Source organism: Solea solea, chromosome 12 (assembly GCF_958295425.1).
Source record: "Solea solea chromosome 12, fSolSol10.1, whole genome shotgun sequence".
Classification (NCBI taxonomy): Eukaryota; Metazoa; Chordata; class Actinopteri; order Pleuronectiformes; family Soleidae; genus Solea; species Solea solea.
Window position 1 is genome coordinate 11,625,099 of NC_081145.1, and position 19,930 is coordinate 11,645,028.

General features: G+C 38.8%; 2 protein-coding genes across 2 annotated transcripts in view; both read right to left on the reverse strand.

Annotated features, from left to right (window-relative positions):
• Nucleotides 1-8,187, reverse strand: part of LOC131469640 (probable polypeptide N-acetylgalactosaminyltransferase 8) — a 17,494-nt gene extending 9,307 nt beyond the window's left edge. The window contains exon 1 of the mRNA XM_058644851.1: nt 7,891-8,187. Coding sequence (XP_058500834.1) covers nt 7,891-8,050 — 160 coding nt within the window. The 5' untranslated portion in view covers nt 8,051-8,187. The remainder of the gene's footprint in view (nt 1-7,890) is intronic.
• Nucleotides 8,188-9,674: 1,487 nt separating this feature from the next.
• LOC131470127 (probable polypeptide N-acetylgalactosaminyltransferase 8) lies at nt 9,675-17,889 on the reverse strand. The gene is made up of 11 exons (XM_058645701.1): nt 17,807-17,889; nt 15,458-15,812; nt 15,217-15,383; nt 14,820-15,006; nt 13,488-13,685; nt 13,256-13,370; nt 12,940-13,125; nt 10,916-11,053; nt 10,734-10,826; nt 10,458-10,628; nt 9,675-10,256 (listed from the first exon to the last, which is right to left on the reverse strand). Exons 1-11 carry the CDS (start codon nt 17,823-17,825, stop codon nt 10,137-10,139), a joined length of 1,749 nt encoding a protein of 582 aa, XP_058501684.1. The 5' UTR covers nt 17,826-17,889; the 3' UTR covers nt 9,675-10,136.
• Nucleotides 17,890-19,930: the final 2,041 nt, after the last annotated feature.

Below are 19,930 nucleotides of genomic sequence, written 5' to 3' on the forward strand. Positions count from 1 at the left end.
GAGGATTCAGTGTTGATACAAGTTCTTTAAAAGCAGGTTGCTCAACCACAGGAAATGGATTAAGGCCTTGACAAATGAAGTTAATCAGAACCTTGTCAACTTTTGTTTGCGGCACACGTTTGGTTCCACCCACTGCCACCAAGTCAGATATTTTTGCTTGCTTGCTTGGTGTTTTTTCTGGTTCCAGGGTTCGCCTCTGTGCTGCCACGAGATCAGTATAGACTTTCATCTTTGATGGATGTTTCCTCTGTGAACAAAAAACAAACAAACATGATCATATAATCAATACCATGTTTTCATAAAACATACAGTTAAAATATTTTTTATATATTAATAGATTAATTCATATTTCAGTGTCATGTAGAAAGAGTAGACTATATCATGAATGGGTCACTGGCAGACTTTAAGTGTGGTCCCAGATCACCTGGTTTTATCCTGCATATAAGATAACTGAATGAAAAACATTCACCAATACATCAATCAATCAATCTTTATTTATATATATTTATATCACAATAACAGTCCTCTCAAGGCACTTTACACAGAGCAGGTCTAGACCATACTCTAATTTAATTAGAACACTAGAAGATTTTTATTAGCCAAAACTTAATAGCTTTTGGTGCATTTTTCAATGTCTTATAATACGCTCATAAGCAATTTTCAACGCATATCATAACAATATTAGCATAATTTTGTGTGAAATTAAAGAATTAGTCAAATTTGATTGTTTAAAATTAAGCTTACTACCAAGTTAGCTAACGTTAACTAGCAGTTTAAAGCTGGCTGCTAACATTGACGTTAGCATACCATGATTATGTAAAGGTATTAATTGCATGGATCCATGATTAATTGCATGTAGCGTTATTTAGCTTCACGTGAGGTTATCTTACCTGTACCTGCTTGCGCAGGTTGGAAGCAGAGTTTTTGTAGGCGGATAGCTGCGTCTCTTTCGGCATACAAAGTTTACATCGCATTATGAAATTGTTGTTATTCCCGGACTTGAACTCAAAGAAGTCCTTTAAGTATGGCCAGGGATTGGCCTCACCCTTCTCCGTGCGTGTCTCTATGTTCCAAATTCGACCCTTCTCAATCGATACACTCGTCTCCATCATCTTTTAGCTAGCTCCTCTGTGGCACCAACGTCTCGACGTTTCTGACCTTCTGACACTGCAGTTGTCCAGAGCCAATCAGATGGACAGTTACTGGCACGCAGACACGTTTTTTTTTTTTTTTTTTTTTACTTTGTAACGGAAGCCATTTCAAATGTAGCAAAGTAAATTACTTCCAACAATATGTACTTAAGTAAAATTACTGATTTTAAAAAATTACAAGGACACAAAAAAAAAAAAACTACTCAATTACAGTAACAAGAGTTAATGTAACTCGTTACTTTCCACCCCTGGCGAGTGCCTTTAAAAAGGCAAACCAAAGAGACAGGCACGAGCACCCAGGTTGAGAACAGCGAATCAATCACCCATTCCAGCTAGTCTCAGTGGACTTCCTACATTTGGAGGAGTGTAGAGGTGGTAGAGTATATACTTGTGATAATGTACCGTTAAACTCTTTAATGATTTCTTCTTCAAGTTTGGCTTCCCAGAAAAATTGCACCATGACTTGGGGAGAGAATTTGAGAACAAGCTGCTGCACCACTTTCGGGGTCTCACCCTCAGGTGAAATGGACAGACAGAAAGGTTTAACAGAACGTTTTTGTCAATGTTAAGAACTCTCACAGAAGAACAAAAAGTTGACTGGAAAAATTATCTCCCCAAGATCATACATGCTTATAACTGTACATCGAACAAGGCCACAGGCTACACTCCATTTTTTTTTCTCCTGTTCGGCAGGCCACCCAGACTGCCAGAAGACCTGCTCTTTGTGGAAAGGTGATCACAATGGATGGCTGAGGCATATGACATTGCCTCCAGAAGTCCAAGTCAGCAGACAGAGGCAAGCAGCAGTACGATAAGAGTATATGGTCCTGCGTTGCAAGTGGGCAGCCGTGTCCTGGTAACAAATGTGACTGTGAGGGGGGGACCGGGGAGAATCCGCCAGAGCCATCAAGAGCCAGAAAGGGGAAAACAGTCCAGCGTTTGAGGTGGAGCCAGAGAGTGGCAGGGGCAGAAAAACGGTGCTCAACAGAAATATGTGTCTGTTGCAGGGACTGATTGATCTAATTGGACTGATTGACAGGCCTATAAGGAGACGGGTCATGGGTCGCGAGTGCTCTCTGTCTGGCTATCTGCTATGTGTGTTTTAGCTGAATGAAAACATAGAGTCAATGTCAAAACGTCCTGCCCCTACTTACACTGTTTGTTTTAATCACTTCCTATATGAAGTTGAAACCAAAAGGGTCTTCCGCCATATTGGGATCACTTAACCAGCACTAGCACAAACAGGTTAGTACTCACCTAGCTGAAACTCAACAGGTATCCTGGAGATGTGGCCTGGTAGACTATACTTGAAGCAGTGGCAGCAGCTGGCCCCCTCACTGCTGCCCTTTTCTGGGTGCCCTTGGCCCCTGCTGTCTGTTGTGAGTGTGGTGACTTCTCAGTGGTCATGGAAGCAAGCATCATCCGTTTCATCTCAGCTACCTCTGTTTGAAGCTCTTTTACCAGCATGTGTACCTCTGGCGTAGGTTGGAGTTGAGCTGGCTTTGGTTGTGACAGTTATAAGAGCCCCAAGTGCTGTCTCCATCACTGGTTGTCTGCAGCTCTCTCGAAATTTGTTGAGCCTCTCAGTTTCGAGCTTTGCTGCTTCAGTCACTTCTTCAATCAGGGTTTGTCTGACACGTTCAGATTATCAAAGAATGGCTTGATCTGAAATTTAATGTTGTCATTGAGTAGTCTGGTCCCAACTGATCTGAGGAACTTCTTTTTGACCAGGTCTGCATTGTAGTTTTCCTCAATCTCTCCTCCCTTGTTGCATGAAGAAGTCTGTCTTTAAGTTCTATAGCTCTAAACAAGAAATCCTGTGCAGACTCTATTGGCTCCTGGGAGATACTGATTAGCTTTTGGTACAGATCGGATATATCATCTTCTTTGTAATGCCCCTTTAATATCGTTTTACGCCGATGCATGGTAAAATCAGTATTTATTTCTGGCATATCATGTAGCTTCAAGCCTGGCCTAATACCGCTCATCTCCGCTTCAATGACTTCTGACTCACTGTGACCCTTGCAGAGCCCACTCTCCATCTGGTGCATAGGGTTGATAAACAACCACTTGTCCCGCTGCCCTCCCTCACCGATCTGGCCACAGATGCAAAACTCTCTCCTAATGGTCACCTCTGGCACAACGGGGCTGCGGCCGGTCATATCAGTAATATGCAGCTGTTCACCAATATTCCTGATTTCGAGAGCGGTGCGGGCCTGCTGTGGCTCCAGATACTTTTCTTTCATCTCTGCTGCCTGGTCAGATACCCGCTCATGCAGGTCTTGGCTGCCGTCCTCCATGAATTTGAACAGTTCTTTAACTGTACTGACTGCATTGTCAACCTCCATGTTTTGTTCAATATCATCCAGTTTTGCTTCCACAGTCTTAATTAGCGTTGGTCTGCGCTGGTTAGTAACAGTTTCATCTGTTTCATCAATGCATGCAAACTCTGTCCTGTTCCGACCTAGAGCCAGAACCGACATGTCATTGAGTTTTAATCAGTTTTGGTGGAGATTACATATTGACTGGAGTTTTTACGCACTACTCAGTGAAAGGGACACCGAAAACCGGGCTTTTCATCCGGAATGGACCAAGGCGTTTATGTTCATCCTTCCCTTAGGAACTGCGAAACCGCTGTATCTCATCTGCTCTGGAGACAGTGGCAGTGGTTAAAAGTAGGAATGTGAAACACCACTATGAAACCACACATAAAAATACATTTGATAAAAGTTACCCACTAAATTCGGCAGTTTAAAATAAGTGATCTTATAGTAAATAGGATTTTAACACTTTAATTTCAGTCAGTCAAACTGCTGTGTGTGCTTGTGTGTGTTTGTGTGTGTGCGTGCGTGTCCGCCCTGTGTTTTTCCTTTCTTCAATCTCTTAGGCAAATAGGTGTGTGCCATAGCCGTGCCAGAATTGGTGAAGTGGTTCTGGGCCCTGGCTCTCGATTGGCTGTACTCCACCACCACCTGATACATAAGGAGCCAATATGGTGGATGTCAGAGATGGCAGGATGGCAGCAGGCACTTTTTCTCATCCTCTCCCAACCGGCCACACTTCAGCTCTGTAGACTTTTCGTGTAGTTTAATTCTTGTTTGAGTAGTAGGGGTGGACTGCCAGTTTTGTTACAGTGCTGGTTCCTGTTTATTTAGTTAGGGAGGTAATTTTCCTGTCATTTGGTTTCCTTAAGGTTGATTAGGTAAGGTTTATTATTTTCTAGACAGGGACCTTTTTGTTTGTTATTTTGGCCTTAGTCCACCCTCCAAACCTATACCCCAGTTCAGATATATTGTCATTTAAATTACTTTTGTAAATAAATCATTCTTTTTCTTAATATACAATTAAAATTTGTTTGTGGTCACTTGGGACTTGGGGAAGATGAGGCCTTTTCTTGTTATGTCCTAGGCCCCCTAGACTGGGGCATAACATGATTGGGGCTTGTCCGGGATTCTTGTCTCGCTTCATTTTCGGTGAGTATTTGTTTTTTCTTCTGGTTTTTTTTTGTATGTCGGGAATTATGGACTTTTCACTGGATGAGTTTGTGATCAGTCCATCTTTGGCAAAAATTGAAAAAAAATGCAAAAAAGCAGACTTGTTGATCCAACTTGTTGGGCGTCCTACCTAGACCGGCTGTTGACACGTCTGACGCTGCCACTGCGGGTGACGCAGCGTCTCTTTTTGGCCGTAGCTCTTTTTCTGCTTTTGATATTAGTAAGCACATTGCTTTAGTCCCTCCATTTCGTGAGTCAGAGGTGGACTCGTATTTCAGCGCTTTTAAGCGGATAGCTGCCGCCCTTAGTTGGTCCAAAGAGTTCTGGTCACTTCTCCTCCAGTGTAAACTAGTGGGGAAGGCCCTGGAGGTCTGTGCCAGTCTGTCCATTGAGGATTGGCTACTGAGTTTTGGAGCGACATCGTGATACGGGGCAGATGACGGTGTGGACTGTGGAGCTGTGACCGTGTGATCACTTTACCAGTGATTCCCGGGGAGGCTGGTTGTCTTATCACCACTATCGTTCATAAAGTTACTGATAAATGTAACGACCACATGAATTAGAGTTGAAGATAAACATGTTGAGTGAAAGAAACTGTAGTTATAAAACTACTTTTAACACGTTGTTATTGTTCCTAATAATTTGATATTGAGTCTGCAGGTTTTCTAGTCTGTCTTAATTTTAACATTTTATAATCAGTACATTAATATAGTGTCACTTTAAACAAGGCGATCTACCACAAACAAAAAGTAAAGCCTCTCTCTCTCCCTCTCAAATCAGAAAGTGCATACTATAACATTCAACCAGTAAAACAATTTTTTGTTAAAAAATTGAAGTAAATAACTATAATTTCTAATATCTTAATCAAGAAACATTTGAAAATTCATGGATCACAATAGGGGTGGGCGGTATTTTGGTAGGTTTTGGGAGGAGTACATATTTTTTAATAATATTCTAATCTGATATTTGTAGTTTTTTTTCCTTTCTGATCCGGTCCCCAGAGGAATCACGGCTAAACAATACCAACAACGAACAATACAATACTAATGTGGTGGCCTTAAATTTGTTTTTGTTTTCTTTTTTTAATACAAACAGAAAGGGACTTGACAAATTTTCTGAATATGAAATGTTAGGTTTACATAGTGTAACTTACCAATAGCGTTGTGCAGTCTGTGTCCAAAACATGCGAGTCTCGTATATTTATTAATTATCAGAGCGCGCACCATGTTTGCACCGCTGTCAGTTGTCACGCACATCAGACGCGCTTCATCCAAGTACCAGTCAGAAAGGTGCATCCTTCAGGCCTAACGCAATTATTGCTCCGGTGTGGTATTCGTGGAAGAAGGCGGTCTGGAGGCATCTGCTGCGCAACTTCCAGTCATTGTCAATGAAGTCGATGGTGAGGCTAATGTATGGCTCAGTAGTCCGGCTGGACCATAAATCAGTAGTGGCCGAGTAGGCCTCAAGGTGGCGAATTTCGTTCATTACTCTGTCCCGTACCTCCGTGTACAGCTCTGGCAAGTGCTCGTTACGCTAATTTAATGGCCACTCCCCTTTTACCACCGAATATGTTTTACTTTTTTTATTTGCAACAAGATATACAGTATATAGGACAGATATTCAGACCACTGAACGTTTGAAGAAAATTTAATTCATTATTATTTAGAATTAGGAGATTATTGGCGCTCAATTGATTTATCACGGTATTGACGGTATTGCAAAATCCATATCATGGCGCAATGTCACACCGGTGCTGACTATGACACCGGTATACCGCCCACCCCTAGATTACAATAATATTTATATTTTAGTATTCAAATCATCATTTACAATACACTATACAATACAATAAACATATGTCATTGTTTAAAGTCTGTATCACACTTATACTGAATGTCTCCCTTCTGGAAACAAAGGACAACACCGTCCATGATGAATTTTGGTGACACCATAGCCTACATTTATATCTCTTTTTCTTGTTGTGTATACTGTATCTTATAGTGTTTTACAGCTCTGCCACGCCCAGTGTCTCCTGTCAGGCACAGTGAAACTGATCCCCTCAGCAGAACATATGGGCTTGATGCTTTGGGTGTGTGGCCTGGGTCACATGCACTACGTCACCCTTTAAAGAGGAGGTCAGCCGTGCAGATACCAACAGGTAATTTGTGCAGGTTCTGTCACCATGCCTGTTTCCCTGATGTGCAAGGGAAGTATATCTACTGCCCTGCAAAAGTGTTTTCCCTGTACAAGACACAAGGTTTGGTCAGGAAGATAACCTGGGGGGAATTTCAACAGTCTGACTTTTATCAGGCAGAAAACATCAGATGGGCTGCAGAGTGTTTCACACTGAACACTAGTTCAAACAATAATGTATAGGCTTTATGTTTTTAGTACATAGTGTATTGTCGTTACTTTATTTTTTTACTTTTTTGACATCTGTTTTTATATTTATAATTCAGTTTTGTTTTCAAATAAAGTATCTTGCTAATATTACCATGGTTGTATTTAATTGAGAGGGTTTATAATAATAATAAAAAATAAACAATCAAATGTTTTTATGTCCACTTAAGCTAAGATGTACACTTACACATCTCTACATTTGTATAGTGAACTATGTCAGGCTTTTTTCTTGATTACCGACTTAACATTGTGTGACTTTATTCATGAAATATTCTACAGAAATAAATGTATCATTATTGTTATAAGGTTCAGTTCAATCTTTGCCAAAACCAGCATGTAAAGGCAGTATTATTAGATTTAATAACAATAAATGAATAGCGGTAAATGAAGGTCTATTATCTCAGTATCATCATTAAGGTTTTATTGTTTCCTCATAATTTTTGCAGCACTCTGATTCACTTTAAATGCTAAATGTAATCTCCTTGAACACACATTGTAGAAAAGTACCTAATTCAGGGCGTTACATTTGGGTGAGGTGGGATTTGAACTTGCGACATTGGAGCGTTGCTCCAAATAATGCAAAAATCCTCTACAGCTATCGGCGGCTGGTCCCCGTGGCAAAGGCAAGAGTGATAACCACTACACCAACTGTGTGGCCCCCAACAGGTAATTTATCCAATAAAATTAAAACTATTCATTAAAAAAATTGGGACACTTCACATTTACAAGCAGCTGATTTGACCACAGTTTATTCAGGGCCCTGAGGCCTGATGTTGCCATCACTGGTATAGGATGCAATGGAAAAGTAACTTATTAAAGACAAGTAAACTGTCTCTTCTACTCACGCAGTTTGCTGATGCTCATCTCCAGGTCAGAAGACCTCTTGATCAGTTGCGATGTGTCCAGCTCCTTTTTTGTCCCAGGTTTCAGAAATATGCCCAGATTTAGTACAAGTGCAATTCCCACTAACATGAAGACTGAGCGCTGAAACCACATTACTCTCATCCTGACACTGACTGAGAATCAAGCCTCAGACCACAGCAAGCTTCCAGGAGCCAAGACTTTTTTACACTGGCAGTTAGAGCAATGAACATGGTCAGGTTTGAGATGAGGCACAGGTGTCTGTGATTAGTGCTGGAGGAGGAGGAGGTGCTGATCACCTTTGTGGTGACTACTCTGACCTTTTTACCGAACCTGCAACTCCCATGAAGCCAAACCCTACCTTTATTTAAACAGATAAATGAAACACGCCATAGTTAATAAAAACAGGGAGATAAGCATAAACATGGTCAGGTTTGAGATGAGGCACAGGTGTCTGTGATTAGTGCTGGAGGAGGAGGAGGTGCTGATCACCTAAAGGCTCCCATGTAGGCTTGACAAAAGAAACCTGGGCATTTGCTGACTCTGTATGTGCTGCTCTCAGTCAACAACGGGCTAATGTCAGCTTATTCAAAGGGCGGCTTGTGTTTGCAGAAACTCTTGTCCAATCAAAGATTCCTACATAAATTCCTACAGTAGTACTGACTGTTAATATGTAGCCTGATAAATTTGATAGCATTTTGTATTCTGTAATGTACACTTTGAGATGTGCCTATACAGTACATATAGAGAAAAGAGAAACAAATGTTACTAATGTAACCGTGTAGTTTATGATTTTAAGTATGGAATTTATGTTGTCACCATTAGCATTATTTTTAATTATATTACATGTTATTGTTTTATTATGTGTTTAAGTGGTATTGTTAATTTTCATTAATTATGTTATTTAGTCTATAATGTTTTATTATCACTTTTAGTCTTTTGTTTTCTTAGTGTAATGCAATGTGGTGGGGGACCAGGTAAAGGGACGGACCGGGGGAAAGAGAGCCCGGCTGAGTGAGTGCTACAAAATATTACTGCAGGTTCTTAAAACCACAAGGTGCTGAGCATCCTGGACAATGCCAGCCACCCTCTGCACACTGTCATCAGCAGCCAGAGGAGCCACAGAAGCCTCAGCAACAGGTTGCTCCTCCCAAAGTACAGGACCAACAGGCTGGGGGACTCGTTTGTCCCCCGGGCCATCAAACTGTACAACTCCTCACTGGGGGGGAGGAGGGCAAAAAACACAAACTAAACAAACAACTGTCCATAATCACAACTCACAGAAATGTGCAATAACCACAACAAAAACTCATAAAAACATGTGCAATAAAACCTTGGGCAATATGGGGAAACTGTAGGTGTATATGTATACATGTATATAACGATAAGAATAGTACAGTAACAGTAGAACAGTAATTTTTCATGTTTTGTATTCGATTATAATTTGTAGTTCATTCAAAGTAAATAAGTTACAGTGTAACAGTGGCTAGAATCGTTCACGACATGTTTTCTTTCTCATGATTTTTATCACAGGATTACTACTCTCAGCACAAGGTCATTCCAAGCTGCTGTGTTTGGAAAATAGGGCATAAATGTCCTGATCCAAGGGACACCCACACTGACTTCAGACTGAACTGACTAATGTAGAAAAAATAAAACTCTTTTAGCCAGTAAATGTATATAATTGATTACATTTTATATTGCTGTTCCAGCATTTGTATACTTTTGTTTTATTTATTTATTAATTTAATTAACCTTCACAAGCAAATATGGAAAGCTAATACAGTACAGGGACACACTGTAACCCCTCAAAAACAATGACTGATGTATCTACAGAAGCAAGTGGTACATGGAAATTAGTTTGGTACATAGTGATGTACAGTCTGAAATACTGTATATGAAAGAATATTCAGAAGCTTTGCTTCTGTCCCAGCTAAAACCCCCTCATATGAGAATGACGAAAATTTAGGCATGTATGTATTATTACTCCAGGTTATAGGATCAGCTGAATTTGTCACAATTTGAAACCTACATTTTTAATCATTTATAAATTTAACAAGGTGGTTAGTAACACATTTTCCTGTGGAGAGACAAAGCCAGAAAATATATTTTTACTTACTTTTCCCACACAAAACAAGAGGCAATTTAAATTGCCATAATACATTTCATTTCAGACTTTCAGTTTTTGCCCATCACCTAAGAGCAGAGAAGTACTTTTTTTTTTTCCAATTCAAAAAGCTTTGATTATGTGTTGGATTGTCCATCTTTGGCCAGAGCATTCCTGTATCAGAAGCTTGCGGTCTTTAATCTCCAGACATCTTTCTGTCCTTCTATTCCTCAGTTCTTTGCCCTGGAAAAAGAATATGTGACTAAACACATTACTACTTAAAAGTTAACAAGCACATAATGACAACAGTGACCATCATAATCTATAAATCATCCTGAATTCATTGACTACGGGGGTTGAGACATGAGAGACTGTTGACAATTTCTAAAACTCCTTTACAACATTTTCCTCAACTGTATGCTTGTTTTAATAACATATCTTTACCTGAGTAAAGTCCCAGTATATTCCCATTCCTTTCTGCACGGCCTCTTTGCAGTTGTAAAGACCAGGATTTGTTTCATTTTTGCCAGGATCAGTTAAACACCTGTTGTCATTGTACTTGTGGGCTTTGATGCCACCAATGTAGAGCTCACCAGTCCCGCGGTAATATGTGACCTGAAGACAAGATGGTGAGAAACAAGAATGAGCAGTTAAAAAAAAAACAAAAAACAATAATGATGCAAAGGCAGATTATGAACATGCCTTAGCTGCGTCACATACTTGTGGACTATAGTAGTAGCAGTTGTAGGCAATTGGTGTGTGACCTGGCACTGGGCCTTGGTCTATGCACATGCCAGCATCAAGGTTCTTCATCTGTCAGAGGGAGATTTTGTCGGTGTTTCCAGTGCAACTGTATGGATTCACACTCCTGTCTATTGTTCTATTAATAAAAGTAAACTTACTCCTCCATAGCCAAGTATGTTGTCCCAGGGATCCAACTTGGGATACACGTTTTCCAGGTACCATTTGAAAGGTTTACACTTCAACCTTTCTCTGAGTTTTTTCCTCTCGGACACATCCCCAATGTCAATTCCATGATTCTATAGAGGCAAAGAACATGGCGTGATTTGTCTGTAATATTAGAACTGCATATGCTCTCACTTTTATTGTGGTAGGTCTTCTGTTCAAAAGCGATGTTTTTATTTTGAAAGGGTAAAAATACCGGAAGTAGGAAAAAACGAGCGAATTGCAAACGGAGTCTCAACCGCTTTTCGTGGTTTGCTGGATAACGAGGGTACAAGATCCGTATTTGTTTTATTTTACATTACGTGTGTTTTGAGTTGTTTTTAATCTTAGTTAATACTTTGAGTACTATGCTATGCCAATGTTATGCTAGTAGCATTACTTCATTATTATTACTTCATTAGCATCATCCTATGTATGATTTATTTGCACAGTTAACCCTTTAGGAAAGGAAAAATATAATTTGAAGTTATTACAGTTTGTTTACAAGCACAATTATTAGGAAACTGTTTTTTTTACACATTTTATCGCAATATGCTTATATTAAAGTGTTAAAAAAACCCAAAACAACTTTTTTTTGTTACAAATATTGTACATTTAGCACGCCAGAAGTCCTTGTCTGAAATAGCATTAAAAGGGTTTAAGAGGAGTTAGAATTTTGTATTTATTTAATTTTATGTTTTCTCTTTTCAACCGCTTAGCACACACTTAATTACATCTCGTATATATCCTTTATCCACACGCAGTTAAGCCTCTCAGCTCCACAAAACTGTTTCTCACTCAGTACGTTTACATGCACAGTGTAATCGAGCCAAGTCCATAGTCTGACTAAGGTTTATTGAACAAATTGAGTCTGAGTATACATGCAAAGAAGAAAATCAATTTATTGGCTATGTACGTCTGACTCCGCCTCAGTAGATGGCGCTGTATCTCTCTATAAGCCAATGCGCATTGAATCAGTTTCGTGTTGGATGTTTTTTACCTGCTGTACATCTCTCTTTCACTTTGCCAACACCATCATGTTGTTTGTTCTTTTCTGGCAACTAGAGCTGAAACAATTAATCGATTATCGATTACTAAGTTAATCAACAACTATTTTGATAATCGATTAATCGGTTTGAAGCTTTTTTCATGATTAAAACAAGATTTCCGATCGTTTAAGCTTCTTAAATGTGAATATTTTCTTCATTTCTTTGCTCTGATAAAAAAGAAATCATTAAAAGTGAATAATTTTGGTTTGTGGACAAAACAAGACATTTGAGAACATCATCATTTCCAGGTTTGACGAACACTGATCCACATTTTTTAAGGTTTTCTGATATTTTATGGGCCAAACAATTAATCGATTAATCAAGAAAATAATCGTCAGATTAATCAATTATGAAAATAATTGTTAGTTGCAGCTCGATTGGCAACAGTACTGCCGTTTATACATCGTCAAAGACCAGGGAGGAAAGTTCAGTGCATGCACAGAATGCCAAATCCAACTCCAGTCTGACTAAGTGTATACATGCAGGAGTAATCAGACCATGAATCACATTATCCAGGTATGTTAGTCCGACTAAGACTAGCTCAATTTTAGTTGCATGTAATTTACATGCATGTAAACTCGTGGTGGTGGTTTAGATCTTGTGTCACCCAGCAACATGTCTGCACTGCACACAGTAAGTGATTCATTGAATGTCAAGACAGACGGAGGCAATAGCAACATTGTGTTAGTAAAGTGAGACGGCTGTAAACGTTTTGAAATATGACTGAAAACACAAAGTAGAGGTAAATTCTATTGCTTGAAAAGCATTTCTGTTCACACAGACTAAACAGAGGCAGAATAATAACAAAATACAACTCCCAAAGTTAGGCACTGCAGCTTTAAAATCTGAAAGACATTCAGCACATTTCTTTAGTATAATGCAGTATGCAAAAAGTCATTATTTTTGTTCTTACTGACTGCATTTTGCTGTACCTCAAATGGCACGTTCCAAGCCAGGTTGATGTTGTGTTTGTATTCATCCATCCATATTTCTGCTACCCTCAGGGCGTTTCTCCTCAAGACAGAACTTAAGTCTAACTGGTAAGGCTTGTGCCTCCTCTCAATGTGGGCGATCTTGGAGCATGGAACTACTTCAACACTGCCTCCGCATGTCCACACCTTGATGAAAAAGTAAGTTTTTAACTTCATATTCTTCAATAAAATGTAATTCAAAAAAAGAATTATTTTTCTTATAGGAAAAGTACTGTCCCACATTTTGTTTTGTCAGAGAGTATGGAGATTTACTCACACGTATTCCCAGCTCAACATTTTCTCCACCATACACCTTCATGCCTTCATCCAGGGCACCAATTTCCTCAAGAAACATCCTGTCAGCAGCTAGGATCCCCATGACAGATGGACTTCTATGGAGAAAGGTAAAAATTGGATCATTTAAATGCAGAATAAAAACATCATGTTATCCTAAATGAAATAACACCATGACATGATACTTTACAAAAAAAGATACATTTTGAACTTACTTCCCAGGTAGTGAGCCGTCTTTGAGCTTGTAATATTCAGGCGTGAAGCTCTCATACATGCACCACAAAGCCCAGTCAAAGGCGTGTGCTGATGGAATGTACTTAATAACCCTGAGCTCATCATAGTTGACTTTGTCAAACACTGGCGACACCACCACTGTTCGGTCAGCTTTGATTTGTGTCAGCAGGGGTTCAGCCCTATATATGGGGAAGGGGTGAGAGACAAGACTCCCGTTATTAAAGCTCCATAAAGATGAGGTTTTGTTATTATTGAGAAAATGTGACTGTCTGAGCAGCTCAGTGGCCACTGGCGAGATCATACAAAAGGTCAAACTTACATACAGGGCAACATTTGTACCTGTAACAAAAATCCATCATAGTAATTTATCTATATAGTAATCTACTGACACCTCACACAGCTGAACATGTCAGAGCATAGGGTGGTCTCTGGAGTTTATGATACATTTTAGGCTTGTGATGAAAAGATAATCATAACAGAACTCACCTCAGCTAAAGCTCATTGAGAACGTCAAACTGTTCGCACTTCCTATTCTGTAGAATAAAGTGTATAGTGTGACTAAAGAGTCAATAGTGGGTATATATATGACTCAATCTGCTTTAGGGTTAATGCTCTGTTCCTTGAATTTCTTACTGTAACTACTGTTGGCAATAAATTATCCTATAACCTGTAGTAAAAATACATACATGCCTCTAATTTTTAATCATTCTCATATGAGGTTTTTGTTTTAGCTGGGATAGAAGCAAAGCCTCTGAATGTTCTTTTATATATTTCAGAGGAGTCTATGGACCCCCAGGTGTTTTTGAGGGCTTACAGTATATCCCTAGAAAAAGAGGGATCATTTATTTTGAACAATAAACTATAGTAACACAAATATTATAATGACAATATATAACTATATAGGTCATTATACACTAGGTACACAGCCAAATGTTGTCATACAAGCGGTGGCTGACTTTTTGCGAAAGACAAAATGTGAAAGACTTGTACATTTACATTAGATTAATTTTGCATACTTTTAGGTAAAAAGTGAATTGAAAATAACTTAGTATCCATAACAATGGAAGGTTTTATCTTCCAATGCCCCAATCTGTCAATTGTGATTAATAGCACAAAGTAACATGTAACATGTACAAAAATAATGCCCTGTATTACTTTAAATTGTATTATTATTGCTGCCAGTGACATTTCAAGCACTACAGGATCTTCCTCAGACTGTTCCTCACAGTTATGAAGCTTGTATTCAAAATGGTATTTGTCAGTGATGGTGATGAGCGTGAACAGAAATTGCTGTATGTTAGCCACATTCTTACCACATCTCATGGACTTCAATGTGTGCATCGAGAATGGCAACCACCTCAGCAGTCGCAGCTCTCAACCCAGAGACTCTGGCAGAAGCAAGCCCTCGCTGCTTGTTGTGCCGCACTCTCGTGATATTAAGAGTTGGGTTCTCTTGCTCAAGGGACTTCACATACATGTCCAGGTCGCCCTTCAGATTTTCTGAATGAAAAAGGAGACCAGTTAAATCCAATGTAGTACCACATTTAAAGGCATTCTTCAAAAATAATTTCTCTGACACGGGCAGGAATAATAACCAGAGGAACCAGTGACATGTGCACAATTAAACAGATTTTGTCAAGCCCATCCTGTCTTCCAGTGCTTCTGAATATAAACTGAGTTATGGTTTTCCCAAATGGTTTTAAAACCAACCTTTGGAGCTGTTGTCATCCACCATTATTATCTCCTTTAGTATGTTTTTAGGAGTGCGGTTGATGATGCTGCAAAGGGCCCTTTTGATGACAGACAGAGCCTCATCCAGGTAGATTAACACCACTGCGAGACTTGGCAGGTCTTTCGGATAAGTCCTTTTCAAACATCTGTTGAGAGACAGACAGTTAAATGATATAATCACTAAACACTGATAAGAATGTAACAATCATGACAGTTATACCCTGGTTCCCTGGTTTCTGGAAGAGGTCTATCTAGAGGAAGTCGATCGCTGAGAAAAACGTTGTATCCATACATGTTAAACAGAGCCAGCGCCTCTTTTTGGTCAACCTCAGACAGATTGTGTCCCCACTGTCCACTGAACAGTGGAGAGTCCGGGTACAGTTTCTTAAATGTTTCGGCTTTGGCCACCTCTTTGTGCTCTCGGATCTTTGCTTTAGGTGGTTCTTTCTGCTCAGTCTGCTTCTGGACCTCTGGCTGCTGTTGGTCCACTCCATTTTTTTTTTGCCTTTTTCCATCATCTTCAAGCATTTTCTGCATGGCATCTTGTTTCTTCTCAATAGTTTGAAGTACAGTGACTTTGAGAAATTTGAGAAATCAAGAATGACAGGTACAGAACAAATTAGTTTTTTATAATAACATTTCCAAAAAATATGTACATGAAAAAATGTACAAAGGTCAATTTTAAACAGTCTTAATGATCAAACACATTTTTCCTCTAAATATACAAACACAATCTGTTTTGTTCACGTTTAGCATGCACATGATAATATCTTGTTATTGCGGCCATTCTTTTCTAAATCATATCCTACATTTGTATATGAATGTAGGACACTGTTCTACATCAGTGATCACATACATCATATTGTGTGTACATATATATATATATACATGTATATATATATTTAAGGGTGGTGAATGAGCTGTCAGCCAAATATGCAAAAAATTTAACTTAATTAGTAAGTTATTATTAAATTGTATCGAGGCTGAAGTTAAAAACACATTTCAAAGCCTCCCACGCCGAGCAGTACAGGTACAGTGAGGTGCAGAGACACTGAGACACACACAAAGACGAATTGTTTGCATGATTGGGAGGAAACATTTTATCTTTGCTTCTTATCATTTTCAGTCAGTGGATCTGGCTTAATGAATTACTTATTTTATGAATAGTTTAAGCCCAGTGATGGACTGACGATCCGTCAGCGATCAGCTGAGATTGGCACAGTGGCCCCCGCGACCCTCATGTGGAGGATAAATCGATAGATGGATGAATGGACATTATACCTATTTCATGGGAAAAAATTAGTATTCAGTCAGGGAACTGTATGATATGAAAACTTGTGAATAAATTAAAGCGATGGGGGGTATTCTTTTACTTTAAAAAAAAAAATAATATTCCGACAAATAGGTTATTATTTATTTATTTGTCACTCATAAGCATTTATTTTCAAACTTATTATCGATGCATTAACGAGCTGCTGTGTCGTACAACAATAATAATAATAACAATAATACTACTACTACTAATAATAATAGTTAGCTTTGTTATGTGAAAGCAACATTCCAAATACTCAAAATGTGTTGACCTGTTATTATTATCTATAAGTTTGATGATGTTAAATAAAGAAAAGTGTTCCACAATGTACACACTGAGTTTTAAGGCAGATGAACATTTTTATAAAAAAGACATTACAAATATACTAAATACTAAATATATCATTGTAAAAATACCATGAATCTAAATTAAAGCAGCTGTAACTGTGTTAATCCCATCATGCCTCTGGCTGTTCATAGACACTCGGAGCAAGTAGAGAACGGCTGTTGACAGTGTTTACTGTGACATTAGATAATGGTAAACCCCACAGTAAATTAAACAGGTGGGCCACTTTAAACAAGGCGATCTAACAAAAACAAAAAGTAAAGCTCCTACTGCCACTGGATTTAGGGAGGAGAGGACGGTGGGAGCAGGAGTTCTTTGTGTTGGAAAAAAGACCCCCTTTGTTCTCACATGGAGTTTAGGTTTTTGCCTTTTCACGCACTTTACAGGAGGTACTCTATCCAATATAACTGAAATCATTTCATCTCTTCAAGGTAGAATAGTAATTATTTTGTTGCTAAAAGTGAACTTTAACCCTGGATTAATCCCAAAGTACACAGTACAAGTACTTCATATTACGTGTGTATAAAGTACAAGAGGTACTGAGTCTAACGAAGGTGTAATCATAAAGAACAAACAAAAATTATGGATTTTATAGGACTTAAGAATGGACGATTAACCTCATTTCTGTTACTAAAAGTGAACTGGATTACTCTAAACGCACACAATAAAAGTACTTCATATGTATACTGTGTATGAAATACAAGAGGTACCAATGCAATTGAACCTATTCATAAAATTTTCATGTCATTGAGAAAATAAATAAGAGAAAATCGGCACACTTTTTCACATTTACGAGCAGCTGATTTGCCCACAGTTTATTCAGGGCCCTGAGGCCTGATGTTGCCATCACTGGTATAGGCTGCAATGGAAAAGTAACTTATTAAAGACAAGTAAACTGTCTCTTCTACTCACGCAGTTTGCTGATGCTCATCTCCAGGTCAGAAGACCTCTTGATCAATTGCGATGTGTCCAGCTCCTTTTTTGTCCCAGGTTTCAGAAATATGCCCAGATTTAGTACAAGTGCAATTCCCACTAACATGAAGACTGAGCGCTGAAACCACACGACTCTCATCCTGACACTGACTGAGAATCAAGCCTCAGACCACAGTGAGCTTCCAGGAGCCAAGACTTTTTTACACTGGCAGTTAGAGCAATGAACATGGTCAGGTTTGAGATGAGGCACAGGTGTTTGTGAATAATGCTAAAGGAGGAGGTCACCTGTGACTTTTTTACTGAGCCTGCAACTCTCATGTAGCCAAACCCTACCTTTATTTAAACAGATAAAAGACCCATTGATATCAAGACCTCTTTCACAAGAGTGACCCGGCGAAGAAAGGCAGCAGCACACGTCATAGTTAAAGAAATCAGGGCGATAAGCATAAACAAATAAAGAAAAAGGCCCTTTTGAACAATATAGACATCTGAAGTAGTCTTATGAGAAGGAAACACCTTTCCTGATTGCTTTGTGCTTTGCTTGTGCCTGCTTTTGCTGCTCTTGGATAAACACAATTTGTTTAAGCAAAATTTAAACAAAATTGAAATAACACATATGCTTTAAACAAAATGTGTTAATCCAAGAGCAGTAAAATCAGGTTGCAGGTCCCTCTGCTTATTGATGACAGTTGCATTATACCATAACATGACCTATAGTCACATACAAAACATATAATACTCTTAATTTTGTAATAGGATTTAATTTTGCAAATCAAGACACTGTATTTCATTTTTAATTAACCAGGAAAATCCCATTGAGATTAAGAACCTCTTTTTCAAGGGTGTCCTGGCCAAGATAGGCAGCCGCAAATATGAAACACTGCATATTGTGGATCCAGCCTCAAGAATTCTCAGTTTGGAATTGAAAATGCTTAATGAAATTAACTCAGTTTCCAGTCTTTCTGCAACATATTCCATGCAAAAGGCGCAGAATGGACAAAAGCCTTTTTACCCAGCTCAATATGAACATAGACCTCAACGTACCTACTCTTTCAAATGTTGTATTTGGGGTTTCTCTTTGCTGCATCTATCTATTTGCCCCTGAATTGCTCTACAGGAATAAATAACGTTTTCTGAATCGGAATCTCTGTGTAAACCTGGCCTGTACCACTACACTGGCTGCTTTAGGAACGTCTGCCCCTTCCTTCTTTTACATAATGGTATGATCCTTGTCTGTCCTCGCATGTCATTGGCCGCATGATGGGTCCATCAATATAAAGTCCCGTCCCTCCCTGCCTGCATGGATTCTCAGCAGAATGTAGCAAAGTATTACAATACCATATCATGTCCAGTAGGTGGCACAATCACTCTCATCTTGAAAATATCAATGGCACTACAAGGTATGTGAATAAGGAAGAAGAATGAATGATGCCTGTGTTATATTTATGTATCTGAATTTACAGATATTATAAAATTCAATTTTGATTTATCATTGAGACCTCACAGTTTTATTACTGTATCTTATAAAAATGATGTGTTCAGAATAGCTATGATATTCAATATATGTATATATATATCTATATCTATATATAGATATAGATATATATCCATCATAATTTACAATGTATATAGAAAGTGGGCAGGTTTTAACACACAACTTTTATTTGTGCAGACATTATTACTAACCGGACAAACCTGATTTGATCCTTAAATCCATTCATAAAAAACAGTTAAAACAGACAAAACCGGTATTTAAAAATTATTATTATTGTTACCCACTGAAATGGTAAGGAAATACTCGATGAGTGTGCTGTACGCAGCACATTTCTCTTGGATGTGAAAGATATGGGCCAAGCTATGGCCCACATATAAAGATGAATGAATTCCCTGGCCTGGTCTAAGTTTATACCATACCCAAGGCAGAACCACAGAGGTTGGCCCAGTCGCACTCTTACTATAAGAGCAAATACTGGAAATGGTTGATATGAGTGTCTTTCAAAGCTGCTCTGTTGAAAAGCAGAAAGCAGAAGAAAAAAAAAGCTTCAGGATCAACAGTTCAAGGCTGATGCAGTGCCCCTTCTCCAATGACATCTGTTTTTCGAT